This window comes from Cnephaeus nilssonii, assembly GCF_951640355.1.
Source record: "Cnephaeus nilssonii genome assembly, chromosome: 9".
Taxonomy (NCBI): Eukaryota; Metazoa; Chordata; class Mammalia; order Chiroptera; family Vespertilionidae; genus Cnephaeus; species Cnephaeus nilssonii.
In genome coordinates, this window is record NC_137080.1 from 89785183 (window position 1) to 89802697 (window position 17515).

The 17515-nt window shown below is 44.7% G+C and overlaps 2 protein-coding genes across 2 annotated transcripts in view; one reads left to right on the forward strand and one right to left on the reverse strand.

The window, feature by feature from the left end:
- ZFAND3 (zinc finger AN1-type containing 3) overlaps positions 1-17515 on the reverse strand; it is a 356826-nt gene that overhangs the window by 321113 nt on the left and 18198 nt on the right. The window lies entirely within an intron of this gene.
- LOC307104715 (small ribosomal subunit protein eS25-like) lies at positions 15569-16717 on the forward strand (the record flags this gene model as incomplete). Its single annotated transcript, XM_079779787.1, is given in 3 exon segments — positions 15569-15584; positions 15587-15612; positions 15616-16717. Coding segments are annotated over 3 exon segments (366 nt in total). The 3' UTR covers positions 15940-16717.

The following is a 17515-nucleotide window of genomic DNA, read 5'->3' on the forward strand; positions in this document are numbered from 1 at the left end:
GGGTCATGCGGCTCTGCACAGTGCGGAGGAGGCGGGTCCTGGTGGAGGAGGCAGGTCGCAGCAGGGGAGGGCAGTTGTAGGTGATCAGGCCAGGGGCCTATCAGGTCAGCAGGGGAGCAGTTAGGCGTCAATCAGGCCAGCAGCAGAGCAGTTAGGGGGCAATAAGGCTGGCAGGCAGAAGCAGGGGCAATCAGGCAGGCAGGCGAGCGGTTAGGAGCCAGCGTTCCCGGATTTTGAGAGGGATGTCCGACTGCTGGCAGTCGGACGTCCCCCAAGGGGTACCAGATTGGAGAGGGCGCAGGCCGGGTTGAGGGACACCCGCCCCCCATGCACAAATTTCGTGCACTGGGCCTCTAGTAGTTCAATAAAATTTTAGCAAGTCACAAAAACAGTGAAATGTTAGACTAAAGCTTTAGTTACCCAGACTTAATGCCGACTAAGAAATATTTCTAGAATTTTAGAAAACAAAAATCACACATCATAATACCTGAGCTCCATGGCCCTATCCAACTCGTTCCTTAGCTACACAGCCAGAGGAGGGGAGACTTCACCTGCATCCAAATACATACAGGATGAAATCCTATAACTTTAACTGCAAATGCAAGTGCTAATAATTGTTTTAATACCTTAAGGAACTCTGATCAGCCCTTGCCTCTCTCTCTCTCCAGGCCTTGCCAGCAGCCTGGGGCAGCTGCTGATCAGCCCCACCTCTCTCTCTCTCTCCAAGATGTCAGCAGTTCAGCCCACTCACCAGTCCCCACCCAATTGAGCCTGCTGTGCGCGCAACCTGGCGTTCAGTCATCCCTTTGGTCGTTTTGGACATTACGGACCCTGACTCTTTATATATATACTAGAGGCCCGGTGCACAAAATTGTGCACTGTGGGGAGGGGGGGGTCCCTCAACCCGGCCTGTGCCCTCTCGCAGTCTGGGAGTCCTTGGGGGATGTCTGACTGATGGCTTAGGCCCGCTCCCCATGGAGTCATACATCCTTAATGCTGCTGCAGAGGCTCCTGCCACCTGCTGCACTTGCCAGCTGTGAGCTCGGCTCAGGGCTTCTGGCTTAACAGCGCTCCCCCTGTGGAAGTGCACTGACTACCAGGGGGCAACTCCTTCATTGAGCGTCTGCCCCCTGGTGGTCAGTGCATGTCATAGTGACAGTTCGTTCCGCAGTTCAGTTGATTTGCATATTAGCCTTTTATTATATAGGACTAGAGGCCCGGTGCACGAAATTCATGCACGGGGGGAGGGGGAGTGTCCCTCAGCCCAGCCTGCACCCTCTCCAATCTGGGACCCCTCGAGGGATGTCTGACTGCCCATTTAGGCCCGGATCCCACCAGGATCGGGCCTAAACGGGCAGTTGTACATCCCTTTCACAATCCAGGACTGCTGGCTCCCAACTGCTCGCTTGCCTGCCTTCCTGATTGCCCCTAACCGCTTCTGCCTGCCAGCCTGATCACCGACCACTGGGATAGGAGCTTAATCACAAGGAGCAACAACAGCCTGTAATTATTGGAATCGAGAGTCTAGGTCAGTGGTTGGCAAACTCATTAGTCAACAGAGCGGCAAACTGCGGCTTGCGAGTTTGCCGATCACTGTCTTAAGACTATTTCCCACCATAACTTCACTTAGGCCCTCTGCTGCATTAAGTAACTGCATCACCCACTAGATAGGTCACCCTCACGTAGGCTAGTTGAGGGCAGAGACTTTTTTTTGTACCCCCAGTACCTAGAACGATGCCTGGCAAAAAGTCAACAGCAGAACATCTGTTGACTGATTCATTTCCAATCCCATTCCTAATCCCAGTTTTTAAAATCTCTTTATTAATCTCAGTATATTCTTCCACAGAAAGAAAACCTAACCTCTTCCAAAAGGCCTCTCCTGACTGGCTCCAAAGAGCTTCAACAGAAAGAAAATCATCTTGTTTCTGCTAACACTTATCCTACCTAATAAAAGAGTAATATGCAAATTAATCCTAACTCCGCTACACCCACAAGCCACGCCCACAAGCTAATCAGGAGCAAATATGCAAATAAACCCAACCAAGATGGCTACAGCCACAGAGAGCAGGTTTCCCCGGTAACAAAGGAAACCAAGCTTTCCGCCTGCCCTTGCTGGCCTAAGCCTCCACTCAAGGCTACAAAGTTTCAATTATAGAAGGTAAACAAATCCAAATAGAAAAGGCGGCAGCTACGGAGCTGGAAAGAGCAGGAGGCAAGGGTTGCCCCCGGCAATGGAGGAAGCAAAGCTTCTGCAGCCCTGGCTGGCCTAGGCCTCCGCTCCAGGCTACAAACTTTCAATTATAGAAGATACACAAACCCCAAAAGGAATGGCTGCCAGCCACGGAGCGAGCAGGAGGCTTAGCTCCGCTCCAGGCTACAAAGTTTCAATTGTAGAACATACATAAATCCCAGATACCAGGGCCTCTGCTTGGGTCGCCAGGGGGCGTGGCCGGCCTGCAAACCACCACAGGCCCTTCACCTAGGTCGCCCCACACCCCAAGGGAACTCCCACCCTGATCTGGGACACCCTTCAGGGCAAACCAGCTGGCCCCCACCCATGCACCAGGCCTCTATTCTATCTAATAAAAGAGTAATATGCAGATTGACCATCACTCCAACACACAAGATGGCTGCCCCCATGTGGTCAAAGATCCTGCCCCCATGTGGACACAAGATGGCCAGCACAAGATGGCCAGCAGGGGAGGGCAGTTGGGAGGGACCAGGCCTGCAAGGGGAGGGGAGATTTCACCTGCATCCAGCAGGGGAGGGCAGTTAGGGGTGACCAGGCCAGCAGAGGAGGGAAGTTGGGGGTGACCAGGCCTGCAGGGAAGGGCAATTGGGAGGCACCCGGCCTGCAAGGGAGGGCAGTTGGAGGCAATCAACCCTGCAGGGGAGGGCAGTTAGGGGTGACCGGGCCGGCAGAGGAGGGAAGTTGGGGGCAAACAGGCTGGCAGGGGAGCAGTTAGGCATCAATCAGGCTGGCAGCGAAGTGGTTAGGGGGTGATCAGGCTGGCAGGCAGAAGCGGTTAGGGGCAATCAGGAAGGCGGGCAGGCGAGCAGTTGGGAGCCAGCAGTCCTGGATTGTGAAAGGGATGTCCGACTGCCAGGATCGGGCCTAAACGGGCAGTCGGACATCCCTCGAGGGGTCCCAGATTGGAGAGGTTGCAGGCTGACCTGAGGGTACCCCCCCCCCCGTGCACGAATTTCGTGCACCGGGCTCTAGTGTATAAATATTAGTGGTTATGTTTCAATTATCTATTTTTATTTTTATCTATATTCCCTTTGGGATAAGTTACTCAATCAAGGGCTAGAAGCAAGCCCCCACTGAAGTAGTAAACCTAATGGACTGTGCCCAGGATGAACACAATCCTATATAATAAAATTCTATATAATAAAAGGGTAACATGCAAATCAACTGAATGGCAGAATGACCAGTCACTACACCCAGCCTGCAGGCCCTGATCGCCCGATGGGGAACAGGAAACCGGGGGTGGGCGATGGCAGACATGGGCGGCGCCAAGCCAAGGCCCCCACCCCACCGATCGCCCCACACACAGAGGGCGACCAGCGAAGGGGGACAGGGCCAGCGAGCGGGCAGGAACAGCCAACTTTGTGGTCCCTCCCCCCAGCCGGCAGGCTCTGAATGCCCAATGGCAAACGGGGAACCAGAGGTGGGTGGTGGTGAGGGGTGGGGCCGGCTGCTGGCAGCTGTGGAAGATAGCCCTGATCGCAGGACAGGCCCAGGGACTGCAACCGTGCATGAATTTCATGTGCCGGGCCTCTAGTGTTCTCTCTATTGATCCATTGCTCAACTTATTGCTTACATACAACACAGCCATCTTCTTACAGGTACCTGCAGCAGACAACAGTGGCAGCACCAAGAAGGAGAAGAGAGCAGAGAGGAAGGGATAAGGCAGAGAAAGAATCCATACCTTGATGAGACTATGGAAAAGAAAGGGAGAGGGTGGCAGAACCCACAAAGCCTCACTACTCATTCTTTCCTAGGGACCATCATAATCCCTCCCACAATGCACTTGATTAAGTCAAGTTTTAAGTCCATCAACTATCCTTCAGGACATTTTCCTACTATCATCACAACTCTATTTCATCTTAAACCTGGCAAAGTTTTAAAATCAAAATACTAACAGTACAGTACAAATTATTAAATGAGGCAAATAATTTGGGGATGATAGGTGCTCATAAATTACTTACTACCCACCACCACCCAAAAATGGGTGGGGTAAGTCAAAAGGAGAAAAGAAGTAGAACAAAGCAACTCAAAAAGGAGAGCTCTGGCTCTAGGATGTGGTGCACCTGCACTCCCCACCTCTCCTCCATCCACCATCTTTCTGGCCATCGGCTACTACTGCAGAAGGGCAGTAAGAATGTAGAATCTGAGCTAATTCATCTCAACTTGCAAGGCAGTTTATTTCAATTAACTGAAAAATACAACACTATTGGCTGATGTGCCAGAAGACTTCTGTCAAACCTTGGAGTTGATTTTTTATTTAAAGATCTACTTCTAAAGGAAAACATGATGTTGAAGAATCTCACTTGTCAAAGCTAGATCAAAGTTCTAAAAGTTCCATACAAAACAGAAATTTAAAGAAATAAGTTGACAGCTTTCTCAACAATTCTCTTATCCCTTTCTATAATTGTGTATGGCTTCATATAATATAAAACTACCAGCATTAAGGCAGCAAACACATCCCTCCTGTTTCTTGTGGGTGTGTTTTTTCCAGTTCTTCACGGATAAACTCAGTCACTTTCTAAGCTAGACAGCTCCCTCTCCAGTTTAAAAGTTATGTGGCTAGTTTAAGTCATGACAATTTAAGCAGTTCTATTTCTGCATGTTCTAATCAAAAACTTACCAGAGATATAATTTTTAACCAAAGCCAAAAAGTGGCTAGCAAACATTAATGTATGATGAGGCTACAGAGACAAAGGAAATATTCCACAAAGGCAGCCTACACATTTTCCCCATTGAATGCTGCAGCTCCAGGAATCTAATGATTCTCCATTAATTTAAAAATGAAAATAATAAAATTGCCTAGTGTTGACAGCAGGTGATTTTTTTTTACTTCACTGCTGCCTAACAGGCACCTACAGGCTTTACCTGGCCTCAATCTGTCCAGTTTAGAATTGCCAACTAGTAGCTTCTCAAAAGCAAAACTCAATGTAAGCCATTTAAAAAGTGCTTTTGAAAGTGTCAAATACAATGGATTAGTCAAACTCAGCATGTTAGAACAAAATAAAACCTGGGTGCCCAATTTAGGCATCAACTGTCAAAGCCAAGTGCAACAGAACATCATTCCAGAGCAAAAAAGAAGATCAAATTCTCAAAACAGTTGTGATATACATACTGCCCGCCCCCCCTTAAATACAAAGAATGCTACAGCAGTCTAACAGGTGTCTTCATTGGTAGTCCTGGCTTTTCTCAATTGTGGTTCCACAGGAAAAAATTAAGTACTAATGCCCTAAGGAAGAAGTTGGCAAAACCTTTTTTATAAATATTTTAGGCTTTTCAGAACATATGGTCTGTCACAACTACTCAATTCTGTCAATGGCGCTCGAAAGCAGCTGTCAACAGTTAAGTAAATGAATGTGACTGTGTTCCAATGAAACTATGTTTGGACAATGAAATTTGAACTTCATATAATTTTCACAGAAATGTGGTTTTTTTCCAAAACCATTCTCATTTTTAAAAAAGTCTTGGTTCTTTGGCTTGATTTGGCTGTGGGCAATAGTTGTCAACCTAATTCTTAAGGCATCCTTTGAATGTGATAGATTAACTTCTCTCCTATCATCTAGAATGGTACTCATTATGTACCATACTACAGAGAATTGAGAAAATAGTCACTCAAATCATTTTCTGTGTCTATTATGCTGATTGTCTAATACTAATAAGAGTATTCCATCCAGTATGAAGCTAACTGAATTAAGATTTATTAGCATTTGTTAACCTGGGCAAATAACTTTACACAGTTAAAACTTATTTTTTAAAGTCTCAAAAGATAAAAAATATATAAAAAGAAACTTTCACATCCAATACATTTCCAAAGGATGATATTAAATCAAACTGTTGCAAATTAACTCTCTGGTTAATGTACCACCAGAAAAAATAAAGAAACTATTTTAGTAAAGCCAAGAATTCAATTATGGTCATATCTATACTAATAAACGAGTAATATGATAATTAGACCTGGAGACCTTCCACCGACATTCCGGAGACCTTCCGGACGTCCTTCCAGACAACGCCAGGAGCTTGGCCAGCCCGCAAACCACCCCCAAATGGCCCTCAGCCCCTCACCCAGGCAGGCCACACCGCCCAACGGGGACCCTCACCCTGATGGGGGTATGGCTAACCCGCAAACGGCCCTCAGCACCTCACCCATACTGGCCACCCCCCCCAGCGGGGACCCCCACCCTGATGGGGATGTGGCTGGCCTGCAAACCACCCCAGTCCCTCACCCAGGCTGGCCCCAGCCCCCAAGGGGACCCCCACCCTGATCCAGGACCCCCTTCAGGGCAGACCAGCTGGCCCCCACCTGTGCATCAGGCCTCTGTCTATACTAATAAAAGGGTAATATGCTAATTAGACCAGGAGACCTTCTGGATGTCCTTCTGGACAAAGCCATGGTGGCAAGGCCGAGGCAGAGGCCATTAGGGGCAATCAGGCCAGGAGGGGAGGGCAGTTGGGGGCAAGCAGGCCAGCAGGGAGGCAGTTGGGGTGATCAGGCCGGCAGTGGGGGGCAGTTGGGACGATCAGGCCGGTGGGGGATCAGGCCTAAACCAGCAGTCCGACATCCCCTGAGGGGTCCCAGACTGGAGAGGGTGCAGGCCAGGCTGAGGGACACCCCATACCATGCACAAATTTCATGCACCAGGCCACTAGTATATATATATATTTTTTTTTTTTCTTTTAAATTTCTTTCAGAGAGATAGATAGAAACATCAATGATGAGAATCATTGATCGGCTGCCTCCTCCACGGCTCCTACTGGGGATCAAGCCCACAACCTAGGCATGTATCCTGAATGGGAATCGAACCATAACCTCCTGATTCCTAGGTCGATACTCAACCACTGAACCACACCGACTTGGCCAATTATGGTCTTTCCATCTACTTTGTGTCTCAGGTATTGTTTCTTCTTAAAGCAGAACCTATCTGAATAAAAATCACAAGTATAAAATTACACAATTACTTCAAACACATACTAGATTTGAATTCCAGCTCCACCTCTTTCTAGATGAGGAGCTAGAGCAAGTCCTCAACTCTCTCTACTCAGCTGTTGAGAGAAAATACCAGCAACCACCCCAAAAGTAGTCCAAAATGTACAACTCTAAACTTAGGTAAAGGAGTTTGTATACTACACAGTGCTATAGAAATATCAGTTGGCATTATTAGATGCTCGATGACTTTCTTCATATTATCATTTTCTACTTTTTTTATAACACTCACTAGTTTCTGCTAAGCCTTGGGTTCAATGGAATATTGTGCACCTAGAAGTATATTTCATTCAAGACATTAAGTAAAGCATAGAATGAGGTACTGTGGAAGAAATAAAGATGAATGAGATGGTCTCAGCACTCAAACAGCTGACAATGAACTCAAAGACATGTGCACACAAGCCAGTGCTGTAAGTGGAGCAAGTGAAAACCAACATCCTATATAATAAAGAGATAATATGCAAACTGACCCTCAGGCCCTCACATCACAAGATGGCTGCCCCCACGTCATCACAAGTTGGCCGTCCCCCACGTTGTCACAAGATGGCTGCCCCCATGTCATCACAAGATCGCCAATCCCACATTATCACAAGATGGACAGCAGGGGAGAGCAGTTCGGGGCAACCGGGCCTTCAGGGGAGGGCAGTTGGGGGTGATCGGGCCTGCAGGGAAATGCAGTTGGGGGCAATCGGGCCAGAAGGGGAGCAGTTAGGTATCAATCAGGCCGGCAGGGGAGTGGTTAGGGGGTGATCAGGCTGGCAGGCAGAGTGGTTAGGGGCAATTAGGCAGCCAAGCAGGCGAGTGGTTAGGAGCCAGCAGTCCCGGATTGTGAAAGGGATGTCCAACTGCCGGCTTAGGCCCGATACCTGCATGATCAGGCCTAAACCGGCAGTCAGACATCCCCCGAGGGGTCCCAGATTGGAGAGGGTGCAGGCTGGGATGAGGGACACCTCCCCCCCAGTGCACAAATTTCGTGCACCAGGCCTCTAGTTTATTGTAGGATCAGAAAAAGTCTTACAGGTATTTAATAAGGGTCTTGGGTAGGTGATGGGAGACATACTGTAACAGAGGAAATTGCAATAGCATAGGTACAGAGGTGAAAGAACACTAAACACACCCCAGAATACAGGAAAGTTCAAATTCTAAAACAAATTCCAAAATTTGTTTCATTTTTAAAATCTAACCAGAAAAAGAAAAACCTCACCATAAACTTCTGAAAGGTAAGCATCTTGAAGGATAAGCAAGATAAATAAGTGGGAAAATTATAAACCATGCTGGTTTCAAACCACACTTCATCACTTCCCAAAACACTTCACAGTTTCTAAGAGGATACTGTTTAGAGTAGACTGAGTTACAGGGAAGGAGAAAGTCTGGCCTAGCAAGTCTCTTGAGGGAGTGGGAATCGACATACTCAGCTCATATTGTATTGTAATACATATACAATAATATTATCAACCTGCGTCAGAAACCATTTTCTTAAATTCTTGAAATTATCACAGTCCTCAGAAAGAAAAGCAACATAACAAGTTAGTTATGAAAAGAATAAGCTATGTATATATGCTTCCTTGGGAAGAGGACCGACTAGGAAATCTGCCATCCTTCTTCTAGAGTTTATTTTCTTATCTGCATCATTAAAAATTTTTCCATAACCAAGTATCATTCATGTTTACCTCTTTACAACAACAAAATAAGTTTACCTTGGAGCTGTGATCAGGCATGGTAAATTTCAAAAAAAGAAATCTTCTAAAAAAATAATGAGTGATAAAAGAGTATTTTATAATTCAGTTACCTCTCCCTCCCAAGACTGCCACTGCTACAGTCACTCCACCAGTGGAAGATTAAAGATGGCCCTCTCTTTGCTACTCCTCTCATTGAGAGATAAAGTCTTAATCCCCTCCCCTTGAATCTGGGCAGGCCGTTAACTGCTTTGACTGGAGAATACGGCAGAAGTGATGCTATGCCAGTTTCCAGCTGAGCCTGTCCACTGTGACAAATGATCATTGTTTTTTATGACCCTAAATTTTGGAGTGTTTGTTAAGAAGCAACAGATAACTAGAAAAGCCACCAGATCACGGCTCCAGCTTTCAGGCCTTTTACCACACCTACAGCCAAAATGCTGTTTCAGTTAAGAAAGGAAATAACTCAGGAGTTGTGACTTTTGGGGTAAGTTTTTAACAGAATATTCTGTCAACTCTCAGAGCATAAAAAGTCCAAAGTGTCCTACTTCTTCTTAAGAAACACAAACTGCCAAAAAAATGTCAGTCAAGTTCCATAAGAAAAGGTTATAAACATCAAACATCATACCAAAGTGATACATTTATTCTTTACACCAAAGAAACCCTCTGGCTTGAAAGGTTAGATACCAAGAAGTAGTCATCTCCAGAAAGTAGGAGGAGATGACTACATAGATAACAGTGAGTGCTCGCTTCGGCAGCACATACACTAAAATTGGAACGATAAAGAGAAGATAACAGTGAGTTCTCAACACTTAATGATACATTAAGGGAAGGAGTGGAGTAACAGACAACTTTATGCTTTACACAATTATGAATTGCTTGACATAAGCATGCAATACTTTTTTAAAAAAATTTAAGATATTTCCTGGCCTCCCAGTGCTTACCCCAGGCTGCGTTCTTACACTGACTATACAGAAGGAGGCTGAGTAAACTCACCCCATATACACCTCAGCCCCAGCCCTTTCCCTGGTCTGCAGTGTGAATGGGGACACATGGGGGAAAAAAGGTATTTCACTTGAAACAAAGAGCAAACCACTGGAGCGCTAACAACCTTTAAATGACTTTTTGGTACATTAAGAATGATAGCACATGCCATTTTTAGCTATGCTGTCATAGAAGGAAGGAGGATGTTAGGCCCCAAATGGATACTTTTTTTTAACAATGAGTAGAACCTATGCACTAACTTGCATCTCTTTCTCATCCCACCAGCCACATGCTTCTGCAGTGTGGCACTCCCAGTTAGCACAGTGACCAACAAGGGAAGAACGGCCTTGAAATTGCTTTGACTTCCTTCTTTCAAGCTTTGAAGGCCACTAGGTAAAGGGAAAATAGTTTGAGAATTCCTATACCTCAGCATCTCTGTGCTAGGCTAGGCCTTCTTGGAAACCATTTTTCATATTCTCTTCTAGAGGACTCTACCACACTCCCAACCCCATGAAAATTGGCAAGATGGTTGGATGTATATGAAAGAGTAGCACCAAGTCAAATCATAAGTTTTCATAAACTATCCACATCTCTAGCCTCTTCTCATTAGACCAATTCCTTGCTCCTAAGAAATTCCATCAAGAGACAGATAAGGAAAAGATGAAATACCCAACATTTCATTCTGCTTCTGATTATTAATGTCAGTAAAGTACCAAAGTGGAAAGGAAATCACCACAAGGAAAACTACAAGGTTATGAAATTATCACAGGGTTCTCCCATGTATCATTAAGTGTTGAGAACTCACTGTTATCTGTAAGCACTTTAAGGAGCCCTTCCCAACCCTCAGTTTATCAAATTTCCTAAAAGAAACAAAGGTTCAGCAAGTTCCAACTACCAATATTTCTACCAAAAGATTTACTAAAGTTCTATGATCTTAGATTCAAGTTATTCTCTTTACTAAACCCAAATACTCCAATTTAGCTTCCATCCATCATAGAAAAATACAGATATACAGGTCAAGATACAAAACGCACTGATAAATTGGAAAGAGTTCTATAAAAACTAGCCAAACATCTATAATAATAAAAGGGTAATATGGTAATTAGAGCGGACAGCCGAACAACCTTCCTGACATCCTTCCTGACAAAGCCGGGGCCCTAGGGAAGCCGGCCGGGGTCCCAGGTACCTGCAGGTAGCTGGGGGGAAGCCGGCTGGGGTCCCAGGTCCCGGGTCCCGGGTCCCAGGTTCCTGTGAGCAGCCAAAGGAGGGAAGCAGCCCAGGTCCTGGGTGCCTGCCAGCAGCTGGAGGAGAAAGCCCGGGTCCAGGGTGCCGGAGGTAAGGAAGGCCTACTCTTGCACAAATTTTCATGCATCAGGCCTCAAGTACTATATAATAAAACCCTAATATGCTGTGTCCAGTCGACTGGTCGGCCTTTCAATCAAAGCGTAATATGCTAATGGCTAAGGCCAATCAACCACTCGTTATGATATGCACTGACCATCAGGGGACAGACAGTTGACCAGTTGCTATGACATGCACTGACCACCAGGGGGCAGACACTCCAACCAGTAGGTTAGCTTGATGCTGAGGTCCGGCCAATCGGGACTAGGCGAGATGGGCTGGACATGCCCGGGAGCCCTCCCGTAGTCCCTCCACAGCCCCAATCGTGCACCAGTGGGGTCCCTCAGTCTGGCCTGCACCCTCTCACAATCCAGGACTCCTGGGGGGATGTAAGAGAGCCAGTTTCAGCCCGATCCCACAGGCCAGGCAGAGGGACCCCACTGGTGCACGAATTTGTGCACCAGGCTTCTAGTAGAAAATATAAGTACAGTTCAGTAAATTTAGAAATAACACCTAAAACAGTTTAGTGAAAAGTAACAAAGGATTACCCATGCTGAATACATCAGTAATACAGAGCAACTTGAGAAAGAGATGGACAAGAGGAAATCACGTGGAGTTATTTTTTTAAGTTTTTAGATTTTTATTTATTTAGTTAGTTAATCCTCGAGGATATTTTTCCATTGATTTCTAGAGAGAATGGAAGGGAGAGGGGAGTGTGGGAGAGAGAGAAACATCAATGTGAGAGCAACACATTGATTAGTTGCTTCCTGCACGCACCCCGACTGGGACCGGGTATGGAACCTGCAACTCAAGGTATGTGCCCTTGATGGGGAATCAAACCCGTGACCCCTCGGTGCACAGGTCAACACTCTAACCACTGGCTAGGGCTAGATTTTTTTTTAAGTTTTTATTGACTTCAGAGAGAGGAAGGGAGACGGAGAGAGAGAGAGAAACATCAATGATGAGAGAGGATCATCAATCAGCTACCTCCTGCACTCCCCCTACTAGAGATCAAGCCCACAACCCAGGCATGTACCCTGACAGGAAATCAAACTGTTACCTCCTAGTTCATGGGTCTATGCTCAACCACTGAGCCACACTGCTGGGCTAGATTTTTTTAAATAATTTTTATTTTTCAATTACAGTTGATATACATTATTATATTAGTTTCAGGTATACATCCCAGTGATTAGACATTACATAATTTACTAAGTGATCATCCCGATAAATCTCACACCCAAGACCACAGTTACAAGAATATTACTGACTATATTCCCCATGCTATACTTCACATTCCTATGACTTTTCTATAACAACCTGCTTGTACTTCTTAATCCCTTCACCCATTTCCCACCTGACAACTGTCAAAATGTTCTATCTAAGAGCCTGTTTCTATTCTGCTCATTTACTTTGTTTTATAGATTCAATTGTTGATAGATATCTATTTATTGCCATTTTAGTGTTCATATTTTTTCTTCTTCTTCTTCTTAAAAAAGACCCTTTAACATTTCAAATACTGGTTTGGTGGAGATGAATTCCTTCAGCTTTTTCTCATCTGGGAAGCTCTTTATTTGTCTTTCAATTCTAAATGATAGCTTTGCTGGGTAGCGTGATCTTGGTTGTAGGTCCTTGCATTTCATCCCAGAAAACTGAGACACACTTCAAAGTTTAATTTTTCTCTTCTCTTTTCTTTTTAAGAAATGAGTGAAGGGAAAAAATTAAGTTTCATTGAGAAGTTTTAATTTGAGCCTAAAATTCTAGGCTCAAAGTTTACATTGTGTGGGTAGAAGAAACAAACAGAAAAGGGGGCTGATCAAAGGTTATTCCAAGTTCTTCATCATTTGGTATTTACTGATTAGTTATAATGTGTTCCATAATTATAAATTACAAAGGATACAAAAATGTATCCTTTATACAACACTATAATAACAGAAATCTGGTAAGAAGCATAAAAGTATGCTAATTCCTTTGGCCAATTTTTCAAAGGGTCAACTCTAGAGACTCTTCTTTGTCCCACAAGCATCCAATTGTACAGAAAAAAATGAATAAAATATTTAAACACATGTTCTTCAAAAGCAATGGCCCACCTGAGACAAGATTTAACAAATTGTGGACCCAAGTTATCTTCCAGATCAGACTCTGAATACAAAATACCATCAAAAGCTATTTCAGCAGGGCTTTCACAACACACATTTAAAAGCCAAACCCAGCCAAAATCCTTGGAATGTTTGCAGGAGGAGAGACCTAAATAGTAAATGTTTAAATGAAAGAAAAATTCTATTCATATGTGAATAGAATAGAATAGAATAGAATAGAACATGGAAAGTATTAAATGTAGTCCAGCTTAACCATCTATTTAAAGGTATCACCACTATTTCCAAGTAGCTTAGAGTGGAAGTATAGCATAGAACACAATCCCTGAAGAGTCATGCTACTAACTTGCTAAGTAAAACCTTGGAGAACTGACTAAGCCTCAGTTTGTCTATAAAACTGGAAACCACTATTTCACCAACCACACAATTTCTATAATTAGGAAAATAACACAAATAAAGTGGCTGTCATCCAGAAAACAGTAGCAGTTATTACTGTTTCCAGTACTAATCTACATATTAGAACTAAAACGAAGAGGAGGAGGAGGAGGAGGAGGAGGAGGAGGAGGAGGAGGAGGAGGAGGAGGAGGAGGAGGAGGAGGAAGGGAGGGGAAAGGAAAGGAGGGAGAGAGGAAGGGAGAAGGGAGGAGGAGGAGGTAAGAGGGAGGAAGGGAGGAGGGAGTGGGGAGGAAAGAGGGAGGGAAGGAGGGAGGGAGGGAGGGAGGAGAAATAATCACAGGCAAATTATAAATACTTTTGAGATAAAAATAACATACCAAAACTTAATGGAATCCAGTTAAGGCAGTGATTAGAGGGAAATTTATACCTGTAAATGGCTACATTAAAAAAGAGAAATCTTAAATCAAACTAATCTTCTACCTTAAAACATGAGGAAAAAAGCAAACTACACCTAAAGCAAGCAAAAGGAAGGAAATGATGATGTAAGCAAAAAGTATTAATATAAAGAACAGAAAAACAATAGAGAATTAGTAATTGAAAACTTTCACAGAGAAGCCCAGCCCTGGCTGGTGTTGTTCAGTGCTTAGAGTGTCAGCCTACTCACTGAAGGGTTGCCAGTTCCAATTCTCAGTCAAGGGCACATACCTGGGTTGCAGGTTTGATCCCCGGTCCCAGTTGGAGTGCATGTCAGAGGCAACCAATCAATGTATCTCTCTTTCTCTCACCCTCTCTCTTTCTCCCCTCCCCTCTCCTCCCTCCCGCCCGCTTTCCCTTCCATTCTCTGTAAAAATCAATAGAAAAAATATCCAAGGGTGAGAATTAACAAAGAGAAGCCCAGGCATAGATGGTTTTACTGATGCATTCTACCAAATACAAGTTCTTCATAAACTCTTCCCAAAAAAATCAGAAAGGAGGGAACACATCCCAACTTAATCTATGAGGCCAGTTGTTATTTTGATTCCAAAACTGAAAATATCACAACAATAAAAAACTGGAGACCAAAATCTCTTATATGTTTAGATACAAAAGTCCTCAATAAAATACCAGCAAACCAAATCCAGTAGCAAATAAAAAGGATTATACACTAAGACTAAGTGGGATTTATCCCAGAAAATCAACCAAAGTAATAGATCATATATTAATAGATTAAGGACAAAAACCACATGACAACCTTAATACACACAGGAAAACCATTTGACTAAATCCAACACCCTTTCATGACGAGGGGGAGGAGGGTCAACAAACTAAGGACAAAACAGAACTTTTTCAACTTGATAAAAGTCAACTTCATTACTCAATGGTAAAAGACTGGAAGCTTTTCCCCTAAGATATGGAGCAATACAAGAATGCCCACTCTCATCATTTCTTTTCAACCTTGTATTGGAGGTTCTAGCCAGGACATTTAAGCAAGAACAAGAAATAAAGGGCATTCAAATTGGAACAGTAGAAGTAAAACCAACCCTACTTGCAAATGACATGACCTTGTATGTAGAAAAATCATAAGCAATTCACTAAAAAAAACATTAGAGCTAACAAGTTCTGCAGAATACAAAATCAATACACAAAAATCTATTTTATTCCTTTATACTATCAATGATCAATCTGAAAATGAAATTAAGAAATAATTCCACTTATGATAGTATCAAAGCAAAAAAAAATAGGTGTAAATTTAACAACAGAGGTACAAGATGTACACTGAAATCTGTAAAATATTGTTGAAAGAAATTGAAGCCTCTTGGGCCGACATCTTGGCAAGGCAGCAGCGCATCTCTGCTCTCCAAGTCTCGCAATGCCGCCCAAGAACAAGAGAAGAAAGATGCTGGAAAGTCGGCCTAGAAAGACAAAGACCCCATGAACAAGTTTGGGGGCAAGGCCAAAAAGAAGTGGTCCAAAAGCAAAGTTCGGGACAAGCTCAATAACCTGGTCTTCTTTGACAAAGCAACATATGACAAGCTCTGCAAGGAAGTTCCCAACTACAAGCTTATAACCCCAGCTGTGGTCTCGGGGAGACTGAAGATTCATGGTTCCTTGGCCAGAGCAGCCCTTCAGGAGCTCCTCAATAAAGGACTTATTAAACTAGTCTCAAAGCACAGAGCTCAAGTGATTTACACCAGAAACACCAAAGGTGGGGATGCTCCAGCTGCTGGAGAAGATGTATGAACAATAGGTCTCACTGGCTATATATTTTGAAAAATAAAAGTTTATTAAATAAAAAAATAAAAGAAATTAAAGACATAGATAAATGGAAAGATATCCCAATGCTCAAAGGGTAGAAAAATAAATATCATTACAATGGCAACAATCCTCAATTAACCTACAGATGCAATGCAATCCCTTACCAAATTCCTAGCTAGCTTCTTTGCAGAAATTGACAAGCTGATCAAAGAATCCATATGGAATGCAAAGGACCAAAGCGAACAAAGTTGGAGTACTCACACTTCCTGATGTTAAAACTTACTACATAAAGTAAGTACTCAAAATGATGACATAAAGATAGGCATCATAGATCAATGTAATAAAACTGAAAGTCCAGAAATAAACTGTTCAATTTATGGTTAACTGATTTTCAACAAGAGTACCAAGAACAGTGCAGCTGCTCTGGAAAACAGCCTGGCAGTTACTCAAAAAGTTAAACAGACTTACCATATGACCCAGCAATTCCCCTTCTAGGTACATATCAATAGAAATGCAAACATATTCACACAAAAACATGTACACAAATGTTCACAGTATTATTCATAATACCCAAATGCCCATCAATTAATGAGTTGATAAACAAAACGTGATACATCCATACAATGGAGTATTATCCTATCTAATAATAGAGTAACATGTAAATTACCATCACTCCGCTACGCCCACGATTGGGTGGCAGGAGGCTGGGGGGCGGGACTCGGGGTGGCCTATCCAGCCATTGAGAGGCACGGATCCGCTGACACTGAGGGGGGCTGCCACTGAGGGGGGCTACCCTGCTGTTGAGAGGCGCAGGGGGCGGGACTCCCGCCCCGTGCCTCTCAACGGCCAGATCCTCGGCCGCTGAGGGGGCCTGCCGCCGACACCCAGCTGCACCTCTCAACGGCAGGGTAGCCAGGTGTCCGCAGCAGCCCCCCTCAGCGGCCGTTGAGAGGCGCAGGGGGCGGGAGTCCCGCCCCCTGCGCCTCTCAACAGCAGGGTAGCCCCCCTCAGCCGCTGCGGACCATCAAAAACATGGGAGCTGGATGCCGGAGCAGACAGGCACCCAGCTCCACCGCGAAAAGCGAAAGCGTGTAGGGGACCCTACACGTGCATGATTCAATCATGCACTGGGCCTCTAGTTCAACCATAAAAGGAAATAAAATATTAATATATGCTATAACATGGATAAACCTTGAAAACATTATGCTACGTAAAAGAAGTCAGACACAAAGGCCATATCTATTTTTTATGCTTCTACTAGAGACCCAGTGCATGAATTTGTGCACAGGTGGGATCTGGCTGGCACGGTCCCAATCGGGGCAGACCGGGACTGGGCCTGTCAGGAGGAGGAGACAGTGGGAGGTTGGCTGGCTGGCCCGCTCCAATCAGAGCCCGATCAGGGCCAGGCCAGCTGGGGGGAGGGGCCGAGAGTGATTGGCTGCTGGACCCTGCCCCCGAATGGGGTGGGGGTACCGATTGGAGGGGGCCAGCCATGGGGAGGGACTGTGGGCAGTGGGCTGGCTGGCTTCGCCCCCGAATGGGGTGGGGGGGCCAATCGGGG